Source organism: Callorhinchus milii, unplaced genomic scaffold (assembly GCF_018977255.1).
Source record: "Callorhinchus milii isolate IMCB2004 unplaced genomic scaffold, IMCB_Cmil_1.0 Scaffold4, whole genome shotgun sequence".
Classification (NCBI taxonomy): domain Eukaryota; kingdom Metazoa; phylum Chordata; class Chondrichthyes; order Chimaeriformes; family Callorhinchidae; genus Callorhinchus; species Callorhinchus milii.
Genome location: NW_024704745.1, coordinates 69,648,685 through 69,666,509, shown reverse-complemented (window position 1 = coordinate 69,666,509; position 17,825 = coordinate 69,648,685). Strand labels below are relative to the sequence as shown.

The window sequence follows — 17,825 nt, the reverse complement described above, 5'->3', positions numbered from 1 at the left end:
ATTTTTCCTATCTGACCCCTGGCCATATCGGATCCTTTGTTACTAACACTTCACCCACTTGCATTGGTTAAGCACTCACTTGAATCTTCATTCTCCCAGTCAAGTGCACATCTCAAGCAGGAGCTCACCCAAGGCCGTGTCCTTGTCAACGCGACAGTACCTCTGGCCACCTTTAGCTCTGAGACTTTAACACCTGCTTAGAAATCCAAATATTACCTCTGAAATATGAGTATGTGATGAGTAACGAATTTAAAGCATTACTTGCACACTTGAGTGAGAAGACTCTCACTGACCCTCATTGTAATGTGATTCTTGGCAGTCAGGCATTCTGAGAAATCTAGTGAGTTGGCATTACGTAGTGTAAAATGCGATGTAAATAAATTCACAAGCTGAAATTCCAGTTACTGGAGAACACTGGTATCAAGATGACTCATGGCTCAAAAGGAGAGTGCAGTGTATTATGCAGAATCTAACGACACAACACACAGTAACACCACTTTAGTGTATATCCTGTGAAGTGCTTTGGAAGAACCTCCTAATGTGAAGGGTGCTGAACCTAATGTATGGATTATTTTTATTACTTATTTTACTTATTAGAAAACGATTTAAGAAAGAATGTTAAGGCAGGGTCATGTCCTTGTTTTTTTTGGGTGGTGTGGAGTGGGGTGGGGAGATGACGGCAAGGGGAAATGTCCACTCTCAAAGTCACAGTTTTGCTTTACTGACACATTTTAACAGTAAATTTCTGTCAATGTGATAACCACATAACGCATTTTGCCACCTTTTCCCCTCTCCAGTATATTTTGTAACTATTTTTCTCTAACTCAAGTCTGTGATTCCTTCCATTTCAGCACAAGAAGCTCCATTCTTGCTGCGGAACTTGAGCAAACAGGAGGTGAACATCAGTAGCTCGATTACCCTGGAGTGTCAGGTGGGGGGAAGACCGGCACCTCAGATCACCTGGTACAAGAACGAGCAATACTTGAATGTAGAATCAGGTGCGACATCTGCAGAAAACACAAATCCTTCGAAGTCTTCTTTTATTTTGTTTTCATGATCATCAGTGAGTAAGTCACAAGATCACAAGAGACGTTCTGGTGAAGAAGGCCCTTTAGTCCATTTGCTCTCATCCTTCCAAAATATCACCCCACTGTTCTCCTGTTACAGCATCAAGTGTCATTCCAGATCATTCTTATACCCTCTTGTCTGACTTGGGTAATCTCATTAATAACTAGACAAAATAGGAAATTGTCTTTTTCCCATGAGGAGAATGTTTTTATAACAGTATATCTATATCATGCAGGATGTCATAGTATTGGATTGTTGTCTGCCTACTTAGCTGATAGATCTAAGTAAATAGGAACTAACTGTAAACAAGATAGCACTGTAACACTGTAAAATATGTAGGTCTAACTCACTGCCACATGTCTCATTCGAAGGTATTATCCTGGGACCAGGAAGCAGAATGCTAATTATTGAAAGAGTCAAAGAGGAGGATGAAGGGCTCTATCAGTGCCAAGCCTCAAACAGGAAAGGCTTTGTGGAGACTTCTGCTTACATCACAGTCCGAGGTATCTTGCAGATAACATATGGTGGTATTAAAACACTATATTGAACTTTAGCCATAAGATAACCTCTTACGTATTCTGTAACTGATGAATTGACAGAAAACGCCTGGTTCTACTTTTTCAACAACAGTGTTGACAAATCATTAAAACCAGTGGTTAATCAAACATTTGGTAGCAATTGTCATTTATCAGACATGTTGTCCTCATACAAGCATACTGATGTATAAATTCAAACCATCCAACAATGAGATCAGTATTATTGGATTCATGTAAACAGGCCCAAAATGGAGGGAAAATTCCACCTGGATCTCGATTTACTGAATATTCTTTGTAGCTCAGAGCTTCTAGAACTTTGAAAATTGTTAAATACAGTCTTAATTTTGAAGTCAGTATTCTAAGAAATACAGAGAAACGACAAAGTTGACACTGAATTCATCAATTTGCCAAATATTGGATGTTATAATAATAATAATCCTTTCATATGATATAGCGCCTTATCACATCTTTGAGACGTCTCAACGCGCTTCATGGAATGTACTGTAAGGTGAATTGACTGTGTATCTTGTGGGCAAAACACGTTCTGATAATGCTCAGAAAATAGAGTAAATCTAGACCTCGGTGGAATTCCTACCCCAGTGTCTGTGTTTGGGATTTTGTTGCTGTATTGTAGTACCGTATGCCATTTCAAGAGTTTGGACATGATCTTCAACCAAATAGATCAATGAATCAAAAAGTTTAAAATTTATACAGGGATATTCAAAAATTGTCTATATGAAATTGTTAAGTTTGTATTTCAAACATGATTTCAGAAGGGTCTAGAAACATCAGTAACTCCTACATGGCCTACAGAATACAACCATTACGAAATCTGAGAACTCCAGATATTGCCAGTTCTTTATGTTTTGTAGTGGCCGTTATTAAAATTTTGATTGTGATTGTTGAATACTACTTTGCAGGACAATGACCTAATTAAATCAATATATGTAAAGCAGCATTTGACAGTCCCTACTCTTCCAAAAGAAGGGCCTTACTAAGCAGGAAACCAAAATGGCTGCTCGCATTATTATCAACCATGTTTGGGTACTACCATTCATTAGAAGATAGGGCAGAGTAATATTTCCAAACACCTTTTAGCATTGTTTCTTAATTGAGGTACAGAATGTGTTTTAGAATATATACAATTTTGGCCCCATTGTCTTTTTTGAAACAAATGAAAGATCACTGAAAAATCCCAGTGTATATTCCCCCAAACATCAGACAGGAAAAAAGAATAAAATCATCACACATGTGTAAGGTTGCAGCGTTTTCAAGTCAGAGAGTTGGATACACACAACACTGTTGAAGAAGCAGATACTGTGACAGTTTTCACAGAAAAATAATCCCTGTTTTGAAAATATTTCCAAAAGATCCTTTGTTTCTGTTACTGAATGTTCACAGGATCAACTGAGAAATCAAACCTGGAACTGATAACTCTGACATGTACATGTCTAGCTGCTGCACTCTTCTGGCTCCTTCTGACTCTTCTCATTCGTAAGCTCAAAAAGGTAAGAACTAGTTACCAAAATAGGATCTCTAAAACCAAGGACTATGGAATTAAGAGTAAAAATAGGAGCAGACAAGTCACTGAGGATTCTTCCAATTTAGCTCCTGCTTACTTGAAAATCAAGCAGGGTAGTCCTAGGTGGACACGCAATGGGAATCCAATCGGTTTTAGATGGTCAAACACCAGTAGTAGCCAAATGTACACACTAGAATCTCAAAACTTGGCTCTTGCCAATCTGTATATAAATGCCAACCCACACCTTTTTACTCTCCAGAATTATATCTGCAGGATGTGTCCCTTGACGAGAGTGCACACTCTATGCCAGTCAAGAGAGTTTCCATTTGTAGGTGGCATATGTGGAATCTCAGTCTGGTTTGGAAACTCTTAAGCATAGTGTTGGGTTTCAACATGTGTCAGACATCAAGTTGCCCCCTCAAAAAAATATATGAAAGCAGGATGCATTTCTCTCGGGAGAGAGCACACACTTCATACCAGTCAAACAGAAATTACTTTCAGTAGTCTGGTTCTGATACTCTTAAGCATGGTGATGCATTTATTCGTGTGTCAGACACCCGGCTGATCAAAAAAAAAATCCAGAATAGTAACATTCCATTCACAATAAGGGGGTGAAAGATGATCTAAGATTTTCAACGATTGATGTGTTCCAGGAAAATATTGGCAAACAGTGAATTACTTAAAAAATAAACTGCCACCTCATTGTAACTGACTGATTTCACAATAGCTAAAACATGCAGACGAGATGAGTGGATTCAAGCAATGTCTGCTAAATATACATTAGATTCATAGAATCATAGAAATTATTATAGCATTGGAGAAGGCAAGACCCAGCAAGTCTGTTGTGATATTCACTCCTTCATTATACCCCTTGCCTGTTCTTTCGTGGATTTTATTTTATATTCCTCCTCTTTCATTGTTTAGCCAAATATCATCATGGTCTCAGCCTCAATAATTATTTGTGTCAAACATTCCATATTTGAATAACTTCCTTTGTTTTCATCCCCAGTTAGTTGAATAGCTAACTGTCCTGTGAGTGAATAACCAATAAGTGAATATTCTGTTATAAGAGATTATCTCAGCGTGAAAACCTTGCAGAACGGTTTAATAGGGGGATGGGGTGGAGCTCCCACCAGTAAGAATGATTTTACAGTTTAAGTCTACAACATATAAGGTGTAAAACAGAACGCTAATAATTGAAATGAACTTTAAAAAATGCAGACTAAAAAAGAAATCTTGCCTCGCAAATTTGCAGCTCCCATTCAGTACTTTGTTGAACTAAAGTGGTTTTAAAAAATGCATATTTTACTCAATTCTTTTGTGGAGTTCTCGTTCCCTGAGGAGAACATGTATGTAGGGTTCAGAAAAGGTGTAGAGAAATAGGGTTGTGTATCTGGGTGAAACCCTTTGAACTTCACATTCGCACAGAATATATCCAAACAAACAATTGTTCTTGTTAAATAAACCTTAACACTGGATGTTCATTTTGGCTTTGTCTGCTGCTGAATTGTGACAATCTGACCGGTTAAGTAACTTGCTGCTAATTAATCCCATGGAAGATGCCATGTTAGGTTTGGATGGATGACACTAGTGGTTTTGTTGGAATTTATTGACCCTTGAAGGCTGCTCTAGTGGAAGTGCTTAATGATACAAATATTTATTTTCCCATCTGCTAACTATGCTGATGGATGCTGGCATAAAGGGATTGAATGTCTACAGGATAAATGGGAAGGTGCACTCTGCACGCAAATGTTTTCTCATGTTTTGCCTTTCCAGCCTAGCTCTGCTGAGATAAAAAATGACTATCTGTCAATCATAATGGATCCGGATGAAGTGCCTCTTGTTGAACAATGTGAATATCTTCCTTATGATGCCAGCAAATGGGAATTTCCCCGGGACAGACTGAAGCTAGGTATGACCATTGAAACTACTGTACCTCTGTACAATGGAAAGCATTGTTGTGATGGGTGTATGTTTAGTATATATATGCTCACATATTCTCTTAATAATGTACTGTGTATTTTTTATTGCACTTTCAAGTGGTGTCAGCCTGGCTCAGGTGGCAACTCAGAGACTCTCTGAGTCTCCTCTGATTCGGAGATCTTCTCTCTGAGTCAGAAAGTCATGGGTTCTGGATCAGTAGCATGAATTCACTGACACTCCAGTGCAGTGCTGGGGTTGTGCTGCTTTGCCAAAGTTGCCTTCCTTCAGATAAGATGTTAAACCAAGGTTCCGTCTCCCTGTTGAGATGGATGGTAAGGGTCCCATGGCACTATTCAAAAAACAGGAGGGAGTTTCTCCAAGTGTTTTTGGCCAACAATCCCCCAAATAAACTGGTCCTTCACTTCTTAGCTATTTGTGGGATGCTGCTGTTTACAAATTGCCTGCTGGATTTACATACAAAATACAAAGCCAACACACTTTACAGTATATTTTATGAAGCGCTTTGAGACATCATCCGACCTGAAAGGCGCTATATCAAATCGATAAGATGTTTTTTAAATTCAGTGCTAAACCAATTGAGCTACTTGAGAAACTGAATATAAAAATGCATCAAATAATTACTGTTCAGTACCATGATACTCCTTGGCACTGTGATGATCGATCAGGCTTGTTGGCAATACTGGGAAGGAGCAGACCAGTCACTTGTGGGTAGGGATTCTTCTCACTTGGCTCCTATTAACCCTGCAGGCCAAGGCCCTAATGGATAGGGTGGTACTAGCTGGACAAGCAGCGGAAAAAAATAAATGGCATTTATTAGTTAAAAAGAATACATCACAGTGTTCAATGCAATGAAAACCTGCATATTTAGACAAATATTCCATTGCGTTCTCTCAATATTTTTCCACTGCACATTTTCCCTATTAGTTTCCCAATGCCATGGTTCAGTCAGAATGGAATGGACAGGAGTCATGATCATGGTGGTGGTGGGTGGGTTGTGGGGGGTGGGGGGTGGGCATTGGGGGAAGGGGTCTAAGCCTGTAGCTCAGAGGTTAGAGCACTTGCTTTGCAAGTGAGACACCTGGGTTCAATTCCAGGCAGGGCGAAACCTTGGGCAAGTTTCCTTACTCCACACGCCTAATAATAATCCCTCCAAAAAAAAACAATTGGTCATTTTCAATCCAAGACTGTGGGACACTACTGTGCGTAATTGGCTGCCGCGTTTCTCCCACAAATATACAGTTAATTCACTTTACAGTATATTCTGTGAAGCGCTTTGAGACGTCGATAAGACGTGAAAAATGCTATATCAAATGCAAGGATTATTATTATTATTATTATTAACACATGCTAGACCTTCCTTGTTAATATAGGAAACTTTTCATCACACAATTGAAAATTGGATTATGGAATTAACAGATGTCCTGATCCAAAGATTTTAGCTCTTACTGCTGTACTTCACTGTGTTAGCTTCTCCTAGCCTTCCTTCTTCAAGTTGGAGGATGAGAAGTTGATTCCTTGAACATGAGAGAGATTTCAGCTCGAATATCTTATGTCTACAAATAGGAGCCTCACATTCTGCCTCTAGAGCTCTCAGGGTCCCGCATTCCATAATGTAATAAATAAATCTCTGTAACTGTAGGTGTTTATGAGTATTCAACAACAACAATTTGCATTTATATAGTATATTTCACATTGGGAGGACATCCCAAAGTATTGAATATGCAGCCATACAATAAAGAGGTGAAAAAACTTTGTATTGTCAGTCAAAACTTGGTATTCACTTCGTATTCACTGACTTGTTGAAATGTATTTAAGGCAGAACTTAAGTACAACTCAATCCTGATAAATACACAAAGAATTTCACAGTAAATATTATGCTTGAATTGAGATGTCTTTAAATTCCTTTGCAAATCAGTGAACTTCCCAACAAGTAGAAATTATCTGCGCTAGGAATGAATATCAAGTTTAGTCTGTTATTCAACAGAGTGGGAGTGAACAGGGTGTAGTTAATTCTACTGGAATTCCAAACAATGTGTGTCAGATACCAGGCTGACATCATATTTTTATTGAAATCCTCTCCCTTTTATCGGGAAGAGTACTGTAAATATAATCAACTCATCAAAACATTGGATATCAGTCAAATTCTTCCCTGAAATCACTGCAATGAAGGGATGAACTGGGAAATACTGTACTTTTGAGCCAATATCTAAATTGGCTGGGCCTAAACTCTAAATGTTGGAAGTTGATCAATGATACTGTTATTCAGAGGCTAGAGCTTGACCATGACCATCATTTGATTTTCAGCAGCAGGAGATTTAACAACCTTTAAAAGCTTACTGATAGTACCTAGAAATGGACATAAATATGTTATCATTGTCTTAAGGGTCACAGAATAGGTGCAGCCCATTTGTTATAACATACCATTACTCAGCATGAACTGTTCGAACAGGTCATACAAGTTACAATCTGCCCAACAATCTTACATCAACATTTTTTTTTGGTCAGCTGGTCTGACACATGCGAAAAGTATCAGACGCCCATGCTGAAGACTATCTAAACCAAACAAAATTCAATGCGTCCCTGCCTACACATATACAAAATGTGGTTACTACAGCGTGAAAGACGGACGCTATATCAAATGTAAAGATTATTATTATTATATTTTAGTTCACTCATTTGTTGGTTCTACAGGTAAAGCTCTTGGTCGTGGCGCATTCGGGAAGGTGGTGGAAGCTTCAGCTTTTGGTATCAACAAATCGGCCATGTGCAAAACTGTTGCCGTTAAAATGCTGAAAGGTATCTAACATCTACAGATTACCAAGCGTTGTCGAGCAACTGCAACCATGTAACAATGTAGCAATTTTGTTTCCTACAAAATACACAGTCACTACACTTTTGTAAATCCAGCAAAGCAGTTTGGGAAGTCCTCTCAACATTAAATAAATTTTACAGCATTAATTACTATCAAGATCTCCATTATGTAGCATGCAACTGCCAGGATTGTAAAATGTGAACTGGATGGACCTTGGTCTTTTTTCATCCAGCAATTCCTATGTTCCTATGAAAGGGCCTACATCAAATACAAGGATTAGCATCATTACAACAACATCAACAACAAAATTACATTTGTATAATGCCTTTCATGTCGGGAGGACGTCAATTACTATCTTAGCAAAGCATGAACTTTGCACATTTTGAAATACGTTACTCTTAGTTTGAATGAAATTCAGATCATTTTACTTACCCCTAATGTTTGGAGGATATTGTCAGTTGTAACAGTATTTTGACATAATTAAATTAATTCATTATGAGATGGTGCTCATTTCCTAAACCTTTCTACCCCTTATTGAAATGGAAGTAAAAATCATTCTTTATCTGCTTCCCAAAAAATTATGTATTTCATCATCTAAAGAGCAGGACATTCTAAGAATTGACAAGTGTTTCAGCACTGGATTTATGGCTGGAACTTTGGTTTAAAATATTGGTTATCATAAAGCTTTCAAGCAGAAATGCAGTGCAATTTGAGAGACTTTGATAATGATTACAACATTGAACTTTATTTCCTGGTTATTAAAAGAATAACCTTTTCCTTATCAGTCTGTCCGCTCCCTCCACTCAACAGGCTCTGACCTGCTCCACGCTCCCCGACCAGCTCGGCCCGCCCCACCATCATTGATTGGGCCTTCAGCCTCTCTGCCCCCAGCCTTTGGAATTCCATCCCATATTCCTGTCACCTTGCTCCCTCCCTTACCTCCTTCAAGGCACGTCTCAAGACCTTCCTCTTCGACCGCGCCTTTGGCCACCATCCTACCCTCCCTGATCCCAATCCTCCTGCTCGGATCCAGCACCTTGGGATGTCCTCCTGATGTGAAAGGCGCTATACAAATGTAATTTTGTATTGTATTGCAAAAGGCAAATCTAATTATTTTACTTTTTCTTAAATTTATGGAGAGGATGTTGAAAGTTCTTGTTCAAGATCTTTTATGATGTCTAATGTTATTTTCTTGCCAGAGGGGGCCATAGACAGTGAATATAAAGCATTAATGTCAGAATTGAAGATCTTGATCCACATTGGAAACCACTTGAATGTGGTGAATCTGTTGGGAGCGTGCACCAGGCATGGAGGTAGGTGATAGGTAAACCACTTGGATTTCAATCTTTCACGATGTAAAATGTTTATAAGAAGAAGAAAGGACAGTTGTTTGTCAACGGAAAATAGTTGTAACAAAAGCTTGCTGCTTAAGCAGTAGCCTCTTGAATTGGGAGGAAGGATAGAGTGGGTTTTTTTGGTCACCCGGGTGTCTGCTCAAGAGTATCCAATCCAATCATGCATCTCACCCACACAGGAAATTCCTGTGTATTGGAATGGAATGCACACTCTCTCCCTGGTGGGGTGCATCTTGCTTGCCTAATTCTTAGAGAGTATTAGGCACAGACTGGCAAGAGCTAAACACTTCCTATATGAAGAACAAAGGCTGTAGTATTTCTGATATTGGCCCTTAGACAGATGTTCCATCAGTTTTAAATCTCCAGCATTTGCTGTTCTTCCACTGAGTGGCATTGATGCTGGGAGCTGAAATGACATAGAAACTTTCTGTTTCAACAACCAAGCCTCAGAAACATCATGAATGTCATTTACCTGGTCAGCCACTAACATGGTAAGATTTCAAGAGAATACTATAACAATCAAGATACTTTTTTTTATGAATACTCAAGATTAGTTTGTCTCTGGGTCAGAAGTTTGTGGGTTAAACCTCTATGTTAGGACTTTAAACTCACATAGTCTAGGCTAACACTCTGCTGTAGTACTGGGGAATCGCTCTCCTTAAACCCGAGGTCTCACCTGATAAAAAAAAACATAATACTATTTGAAAAGTGTAGGGAGATTATATGGTGTCCTGGCCAACAATCCTCAGAAATATTGGTTATTCACTTCTTAGCTATTTGTGGGACATTGCTGTGGGCAAATTGAATGTTGTGTTCACCTCCCTATTCAATGTCACATCATTTTACAGCAGTTACATATGATTTGCTATGAGATGTTTTGACATTGTAAGGGCTATATCAAATACCAGTATTAGTATTATTTATCAGGCTATTTAACAGTTGTATGTATTCTTCTGCAATCTACAGGGCCTCTACTGGTAATTGTCGAATACTGTAAATATGGGAATCTCTCCAACTACCTCAAGAGCAAGAGAAATAACTTTGTACTGCACAAGGTAACTGCACATCTTGTGGCTCTTTTAAAAGTTGGCTGGCATGACCAGATGCTTCCTGCATGCGAACCCAAAAGAAAATGCAACTAAGAAAATAACTCCCATTCATTTCTATAAATAATAGGTTAATGAATCAGTTTCCACTCCATTCAGATGATGGAGGGGAGTTAGACTTCATTATATCCCACTCATTATGTTACCACAAGGGGAGGTTCCATGCTAACTCCATATCTCCAGCTGTCTCTTAACCAGCTGGTTCAAAGACTAAAAATTGATTTAAAAAAGGAACGACTGAGTCACACCAGCAAGTGAATTGAGAGCAACATAAGTACAGTGCGATTGCTAAATGGCTGTTCATAAAATTATAAAGGCTTCACATTTTTAAAAACAATCGAGTGTTAAGTGCTCTGGGATGCTACTCTGAGTGAAGGGCATATATAAATGCAAGTTGCTGTTGTGGCTGTTATAATGGACACGGTTGTAAGGGGGTGAAATAGCAACAATTTATATTTATATAGCACCCATCATGCTGGGAGGACATTTCAAAGCGCTTTGCACAGCTAACTGGGAATCATTAAAGATGGAGAGAGAGGAGGCGAGGCCAGGGTTGAGGAGTGGGATTAGACTAGGTTCTTGTGGACAAAAAGTAACATAAGTTTAATAGGCCAAACGGTCTGTTTCTGCGCTGCAACATTCTATGATTCTACTCCACTGGCTTTAATAATTGTGACAACTGGGATTTTTAATAAGCAGGTCTTTTCTTTTCATTAGACTTGATGCAGGCAGAAGTTAGCAGGTCTCTTTATGTTTGCTTGCCTGGCTGGAAAAGTGAGCTGCTACAGGGACGAAGTGGGGAGAATTAATAAAGCACGACAAACGTGAAGCATAGAGCTTAACAAAAAAAACTCCTGCTTGTTTCACAAATATATCCAATGCCGCTTCAAAGTTTTTTTTCATGTGTCATTTCTGTGAAGGAGAAAACTCTGCAGCCAGATCAAAATGGAGAGAAGACTCACATAGAACAAACAGAGAGTAAAAAGCAAAGGCTGGCAAGTGTCACAAGCTCTGAGAGCTCCACCAGCTCTGGCTTTGATGAAGATAAGACTGTGAGTGATGTTGAAGAGGAAGAGGAGGGTAAGAACTGATTCCTTCCTGATTTCTTCCTGGTTTACTGCTTCAGGGTTATTTTTACACCGCACTGAGTATCTTTGATGTCCTTGCTGATTATCTGTGTAATAAACATCCGTGGGATATTCTTAATAAGGGAGGCATACCTTTCAAGTCTGGAACAGAATAAAAATACACAAAGTGCCACGATTGAGAAGCAATTCTTATCAGGCTACCTCCAGGGTTCCAGAGTGTTTGGGAGGAGGCTTCACTTTGTTATTGTGACACTATTCGTCTCTGGGAGGTGAAAGGAAGTAGCAGGGAGAATTAACACAGAGTGGAGAGAAAAACATGGGAACATTGATAGGAATTATGAACAGTGATGATCCCTAAATCATAAGAATGCGCAGAACTGGAAGAAAGCATGACAATTAATGTGGCCAGTCCCATTTTCAAATAATCTATCTCCCTAATTCACATGCCATCCTCCCCCATCCCCCACTACCCAAACCAGTTTTTTTTTGTGAATCCCACAATCGCTCACAAAATGCACAGTCAATCCACTTTATAGTATATCCTATGAAGCACTTTGAGATGCCTTGATGAAGTGATAACAAATGCACTGTATATTAAATGCAAAGATTATTATTATTATTTAAATCGTGCCGAATGTGAATTTAGACCCTACTGGTTCATGTCACTGCTCATGTTCATGTCACACGTGGCACTAACTGCTGAGCCCCGCTTCCATCTAAAATGTGGTGAGCAGCGTTAAATGATTCAAGAGGGAAGTAGGGAGGGAAACAATATTAGGTTATAGGAACAATGGAACTGTGTCATAACACCGAACAGTTTATAGGTCACTGGAGAAGAATCAGACATTCTAAGCAATGCTTAGTTTATTAAACACCCTATTTCATGTCCTTTTACAAGCAGCCTAGTGCTTCTTAAACCAGTGTATTTCAAAATGTAATGACCATTTGATCTCTTGAGCAGTAATCCTACATTGTCAAGGACTATTTGTTTCCAACAACTGAGTTTGGGAATGGCTATGAAAATTGTGGTTTCATTTTGTATGCGTGCACATAGACTGCATGGGACTGTCATACAATTATGGTACAGGAAATGGTGAAGTCTAAATTGCGATATTTCTTAACATGATTTCTTAATAAGGAATCTGTTAGAATTGCCATTGACCCATGGGAATTCCATTCAGAAGTAGATTTCACCGGAGCTAAGTTCCCACGGGTTAGTGTGATGTACTTCTGGTTACAGGAAGGAGTTCCTATTTAATCATAATAATAATCCTTGAATTTGATGTAGTGCTTCACCACATTGTCCAAACTTTCAAAGTGCTTCACGTGGGATTTACTAGAAAATGTAGTGACTGTGCACTTGTAATTGAATAAGACAACCAATATCAACCATATTCATGAAGTGAATATCCAAATCTTATCTGGGTGATTGTTAGTCATGATACCAGAAACAATTCTCTTCTCTTTTTCAATAGTGCTGTGGGATATTTAACTTCCACCTAAACAGGAAGATAAGATAGGTTTAACGTTTCATCCGAAGGACCAAAATTGTGTAATTTAGATTCTTTATCAAGGAATCACGTTATGAAATAGCTCAAATTAGACCACACGTTGAGAGGGAAAGAGAGATGAAAGCACTGCTAAAAAGGGATGTCATGGGAAAAAGGGGAGATTAGTGATCATCAGGAATGCTGGGAATCATGGAGAATCAGGAAGAGCAGAAGGACTGTTTATGAATCACACTGATGTGTTAGGAAGGATATGGTTGATTGCTGCTAAGAATCAGCACGTACAGTAGGTTTAGGGGAGCAGCTTAGACCCTTCTTTGAGTTTTCTGTAGCAACAGTGACTCCAGTGAAACAAAAATAGTCAGATCAGTGTGGGACTAAGATGTTATTAATCAGTCACAGTTCTAATTAAATAAAACAAGAGTGCAAAATTGTTTTATTTTCTTGAGGGATTATTATCAGGCATGTGGAGTAAGGAAACTTGCCCAAGGTTTCACCCTGCTGGGAATCAAAGCCAGGTAATAATAACATTAATAAATTATTCACTTCAAACCACTTGTCCAGTGACATTCAGTTGCTTGGAATCTGTTTGTTGGAGATAATGACTACCTTTAGTCATCCTGTAACATTTGTTAGTTTCCAATTTCATCCAGTGTTAAAAATTGAAATCAGCCCTAAATAATGTTTTTTTGCGCAGAAGAAGGCCATTTAGTTCTATTAATCTACATTAGTGGTAGCTCTCCCACTGGAGCATTTTTTGTTGGCTTTAGGCACTATTATATTCAGAGGATCACATCTTTCAAAATCCATTATAACGCCATTCAGCTACAACAACCTGCATTTATATATTGCTTGACGCACGTTGCAGACCCTTCGCATTACCATCGGGGTTGTGCCTTCAGCCATGATGCCCTAACCCATGGAATACCCTGACTCCTCAGTCAAATCCCACTTCCTCTTCAACGCCGCCTGTAGAGACCTGTAGCTCAGTGCAACAGCTTTGCAAGCGAGAGACCTGGGTTCGATTCCCAGCAGGGTGAAAGCTTGGGCAAGTTTCCTTACTCCACACGCCTGATAATAATCCCTCAAGAAAATAAAACAATAATAAATTGGTCATTTCAATTCATGACTGTTTGTGGGACACTGCTGTGCGCAATTGACTGCCGCATTTCGCCCACAAATATACAGTCAATTCACTTTACAGTCTATTCTGTGAAGTTCTTCGAGACGTCTAGAAGACGTGAAAAGCGCTATATCAAATGCAAGGATTATTATTATTATGGTCACCTCTCCCTTGTTTGCCGTCCAACTCTACCACTCAAAGCACTCCAGTGCATTATGCTGTGTGAAGGGTGCTATATAAATGCAAGTTGTTGATGGTGTTGTCTTTCACCCAAGGAACATATCTTAAAGTGCTTCACAGAGACAGCGTAGAAGAGAAGCAGGATGGGAGATAAGGAGGTAGGAGGGAGGTGGCTGAAGGTTCAATGAAAGAGATAGGATTTTAGATGGGTTTTGAAAGCTGAAAGAGAAGTGTGAGTTTGAGTGATTTAGGGGAGAGTTCCATAGAAATGTAATCGTTTTAAATACAATACTTCACTTTGACCCAATTATATTGAAATTAATCTGTTAATGAGTTGCTAATCTTTAGTCATTTCTGTAAATTAGTGGCAAAGCAATGAAACTATTGTCATGCAAGCAATAATAAGGATTTACTCTATTTTACACAGCAGGTTGTTAGGGCGTGGAATGCCTTACCACAAATGGCGGAAGCTGAGTCTGTATCTAAGAGGGAAATGCATAAATATTTGAGGCAAAATAGTCTAAAGAGTTTGGGGAAGGAGCATCTAAATTAGTATCCTGTAAAGCAGAATCCAAAAGTCTGCTCCCACATCAAAAACTGAGTGTCTGTGAAATAATTTTTTTGGTCAGCTACTGACACAAGCAGAAACCCATCACCGTGCTTAAGAATACCTAAACCAAACTGAGAATTCCGTGCATCGCACCTACACATAGAAATTCCAGAGGTAGATTGTGGGAATGGATGCACTCTCTCCCTAGTTACCTAATTCTGGAAAGTATTAGCGCAGGTTGGCAAGAGCCAAAGCTTGGGGACCCCAGAGTGTGCGTTGGGGCACTGCTGGAGTCTGACTAGCTAAAACTGCATAGCTTGCCATTGATATCACTGTCTAGTAAGCTTTCCCTCTGCTTGTCCAGCTAGGACCATGCAGCAGGAAAGCTTGCCTGACAGTGATATCAAGGGCAAGCTATGGTGTTTTACCTGATCAGAAAATTTGTTTAGGAATATTGCAAATGTGATCTTTTCTTTGTTAATAATTGTTAGATGCTGATGATTTGTTCCACCAACCAATCACCATGGAGGACCTGATCAGCTACAGTTTCCAGGTGGCTCGAGGCATGGAGTTTCTGGCTTTGAGAAAGGTTTGTGCACAACATTTGAGAACATTCGAGAAGATGATGAGTAACCGTATGACTCAAAACTTACCCAATTTCATCTGCTGAGTGTAAGGGATTAGTGACGCTGTCTGAGGAACATAGCCTTCTGTAAACATTGTGGCCAAAGATGGTGAAATCCAGCAGATGATCAATGGAAACTCAGTCTATATATAATATTCGAAGTTTGGAACAGTTGAACAGGTTCCTCACTAATTATTACTGTAAAACCTCTGTTCTGTAAATAGGGCTAGATCCAGATACATTTCATTGACATTAGTCAGTGCATTCTTTGAGTAAAGCATTTATGTCCATTGTCCATGGGGCCAATGAGTTTAGTTTCTGGTGTCTGAGAGGTGAAATTGTGAGAGTTCTGTTGCAATTTTTCAGTTGCATTACCTATGATGCAGTGACTGGCTCACAGATTTCATACAATGGGACTGAGATGGCTGGCAAGAGGCAAACAAGATTGTCCAAAGTAAAGATGTTTTTTTTCTCATCTCATCTCTTTGGGATGATGTGCTGCTGCTGTTTTAAGCTATGCTATTGTGGGCAATCACTGGACAAAGTACATTGAGGCAGGGAATCCCCGAGCCTGGGATCTTACCTCTATTGCCCAATTATTTAGCAGTACTGGGGAGAGGTCGATACTCCTCATATTTAATTTTTTGGGGGGGTTAGCTGGGTGTCTGACACATGGAGAAACCCATCACCATGTGTAAGCATATCCGCAGCAGACTGACAGTTCCATACATCCCAACTACACATGGAAATTATTGTTCTGTGTGTTGTTGAGTTACAGAGCTGTACTGAGAGAGATATGTGCTTCAAGTACCCAGAGTGCACAGACAGGGAGTTATTCTGAGAAAAGAAATCTGTCATGTTTTATCCACAAATTAGTGCTAAATAATACCAGTTCATTATAAAAAACAGTGATGGAAAAATACTAGCTAATCTGACAAATACCAGAGCATCAACATCTGCCACTGGTACATTATTTATTTAAGCTTCTGTATTAAAATTATTTGAAATCAAGTAATCCTATGGTTAGTAAATGTATTAATCACATTCATCTGAACCTACCAGGTGCTTTGGAAAAATACCCACATCCTAGAGCTTTGCTTTGTATCTAATCCAGTTCAGTCAGGAAGTGCTAGCTTATTAGTATCTGTTATATCATCCTGTGCCCATTGCTTTACATAGTGTGTGGAAGATCCTGTGCTTTGTTCTGGAACTCAGCAAAATGTAATGGAAACATCACAGTGGAAATGTTCACATTTGTTTTTCTACTTGTTGCCTCTGTTTGCCAAGTTGAAGCATTCACATTAACTGAGCTGAAGGGTTTGTTAGGGCCATTTGGAGGCACAGTGTGTGGCTGTGTGTGTGACGCCCTGCTCTTCCTCTCATCCAGACCTGCCCTGCACCAGGAGCACATTTAATGATATACTCTCAAGCTGCCGCTGAGAACAAGCAACTTTTTTACACATGTTCTGAGGAACTCGAGCAGACTTCCTACTAACTTCCGTCTACTTCCCCAGGAAAAATGTGAAATTATTATTATTATTTTTTGAGGAAAGGGGTTTTGCAAAAAGAAAGCTTCAGTATAAATAATGGTGTCAGGAAATTCGTGGCAAAAGATTGAGGAAACGAGTTGTGATAATGTGGCTCTTTTATTACAGTGCATCCACCGAGACCTGGCAGCCAGAAATGTCCTTTTATCTGAGAACAATGTGGTAAAGATCTGTGACTTTGGACTTGCACGAGATATTTATAAGGACCCGGATTATGTACGAAAGGGAGATGTAAGTTTATTTAATGATACTGTCGAAAGGTAGTCAAAACCATTGATTAAAATTCAGCTCACAAAAGGAGATGCTCCTGTCAATAACTTTTAATGTGTCAATGTTCACAGGCAAGGCTCCCTCTCAAATGGATGGCCCCGGAATCCATTTTTGACAAGGTCTACAATACTCAAAGTGATGTCTGGTCTTTCGGAGTATTACTGTGGGAAATATTTTCTTTAGGTACGTCATACTATCTGAATATATACAGTATGATTGGGATAGAGGATATCACATGAGCACCAGGGTGGCCAATATTGGTTCAGAAAGGGTAGGCCTTGTCTGACCAATCTCATAGACTTTCCTGAGGAACTGACAGCTAAATTGATTGGCGGAAGTAATATGATGTAGACTTCCAAAAGGCTTTTGACAAAGTACCACATAAAATACTCCTTCACAAACTGTGGTTATTGGATATCAAAGGCAAGAGATTCAGAAATATATGAATACATATATTCATATATGAATATATATATATTCATATATATATATATATATATATGAGATTCAGAAATACATGGATTCAGAAATGGCTGAAGGGAAAGAAGGAGAGAGTCTTTGCTGGGGGAGGAGGGAGCTAGGTCAAAATGG

At 39.2% G+C, this 17,825-nt stretch overlaps 1 protein-coding gene across 1 annotated transcript in view; it reads left to right on the top strand.

Moving 5' to 3' along the window:
* The window catches only part of flt1 (fms related receptor tyrosine kinase 1), a 122,026-nt gene that overhangs the window by 87,044 nt on the left and 17,157 nt on the right, over window positions 1–17,825 (top strand). The window contains exons 14-24 of the mRNA XM_007900604.2: window positions 852–998; window positions 1,440–1,571; window positions 3,006–3,112; window positions 4,903–5,038; window positions 7,762–7,866; window positions 9,082–9,195; window positions 10,204–10,292; window positions 11,264–11,423; window positions 15,284–15,381; window positions 17,073–17,195; window positions 17,306–17,417. Coding sequence (XP_007898795.2) covers window positions 852–998; window positions 1,440–1,571; window positions 3,006–3,112; window positions 4,903–5,038; window positions 7,762–7,866; window positions 9,082–9,195; window positions 10,204–10,292; window positions 11,264–11,423; window positions 15,284–15,381; window positions 17,073–17,195; window positions 17,306–17,417 — 1,323 coding nt within the window. The remainder of the gene's footprint in view (window positions 1–851; window positions 999–1,439; window positions 1,572–3,005; window positions 3,113–4,902; window positions 5,039–7,761; window positions 7,867–9,081; window positions 9,196–10,203; window positions 10,293–11,263; window positions 11,424–15,283; window positions 15,382–17,072; window positions 17,196–17,305; window positions 17,418–17,825) is intronic.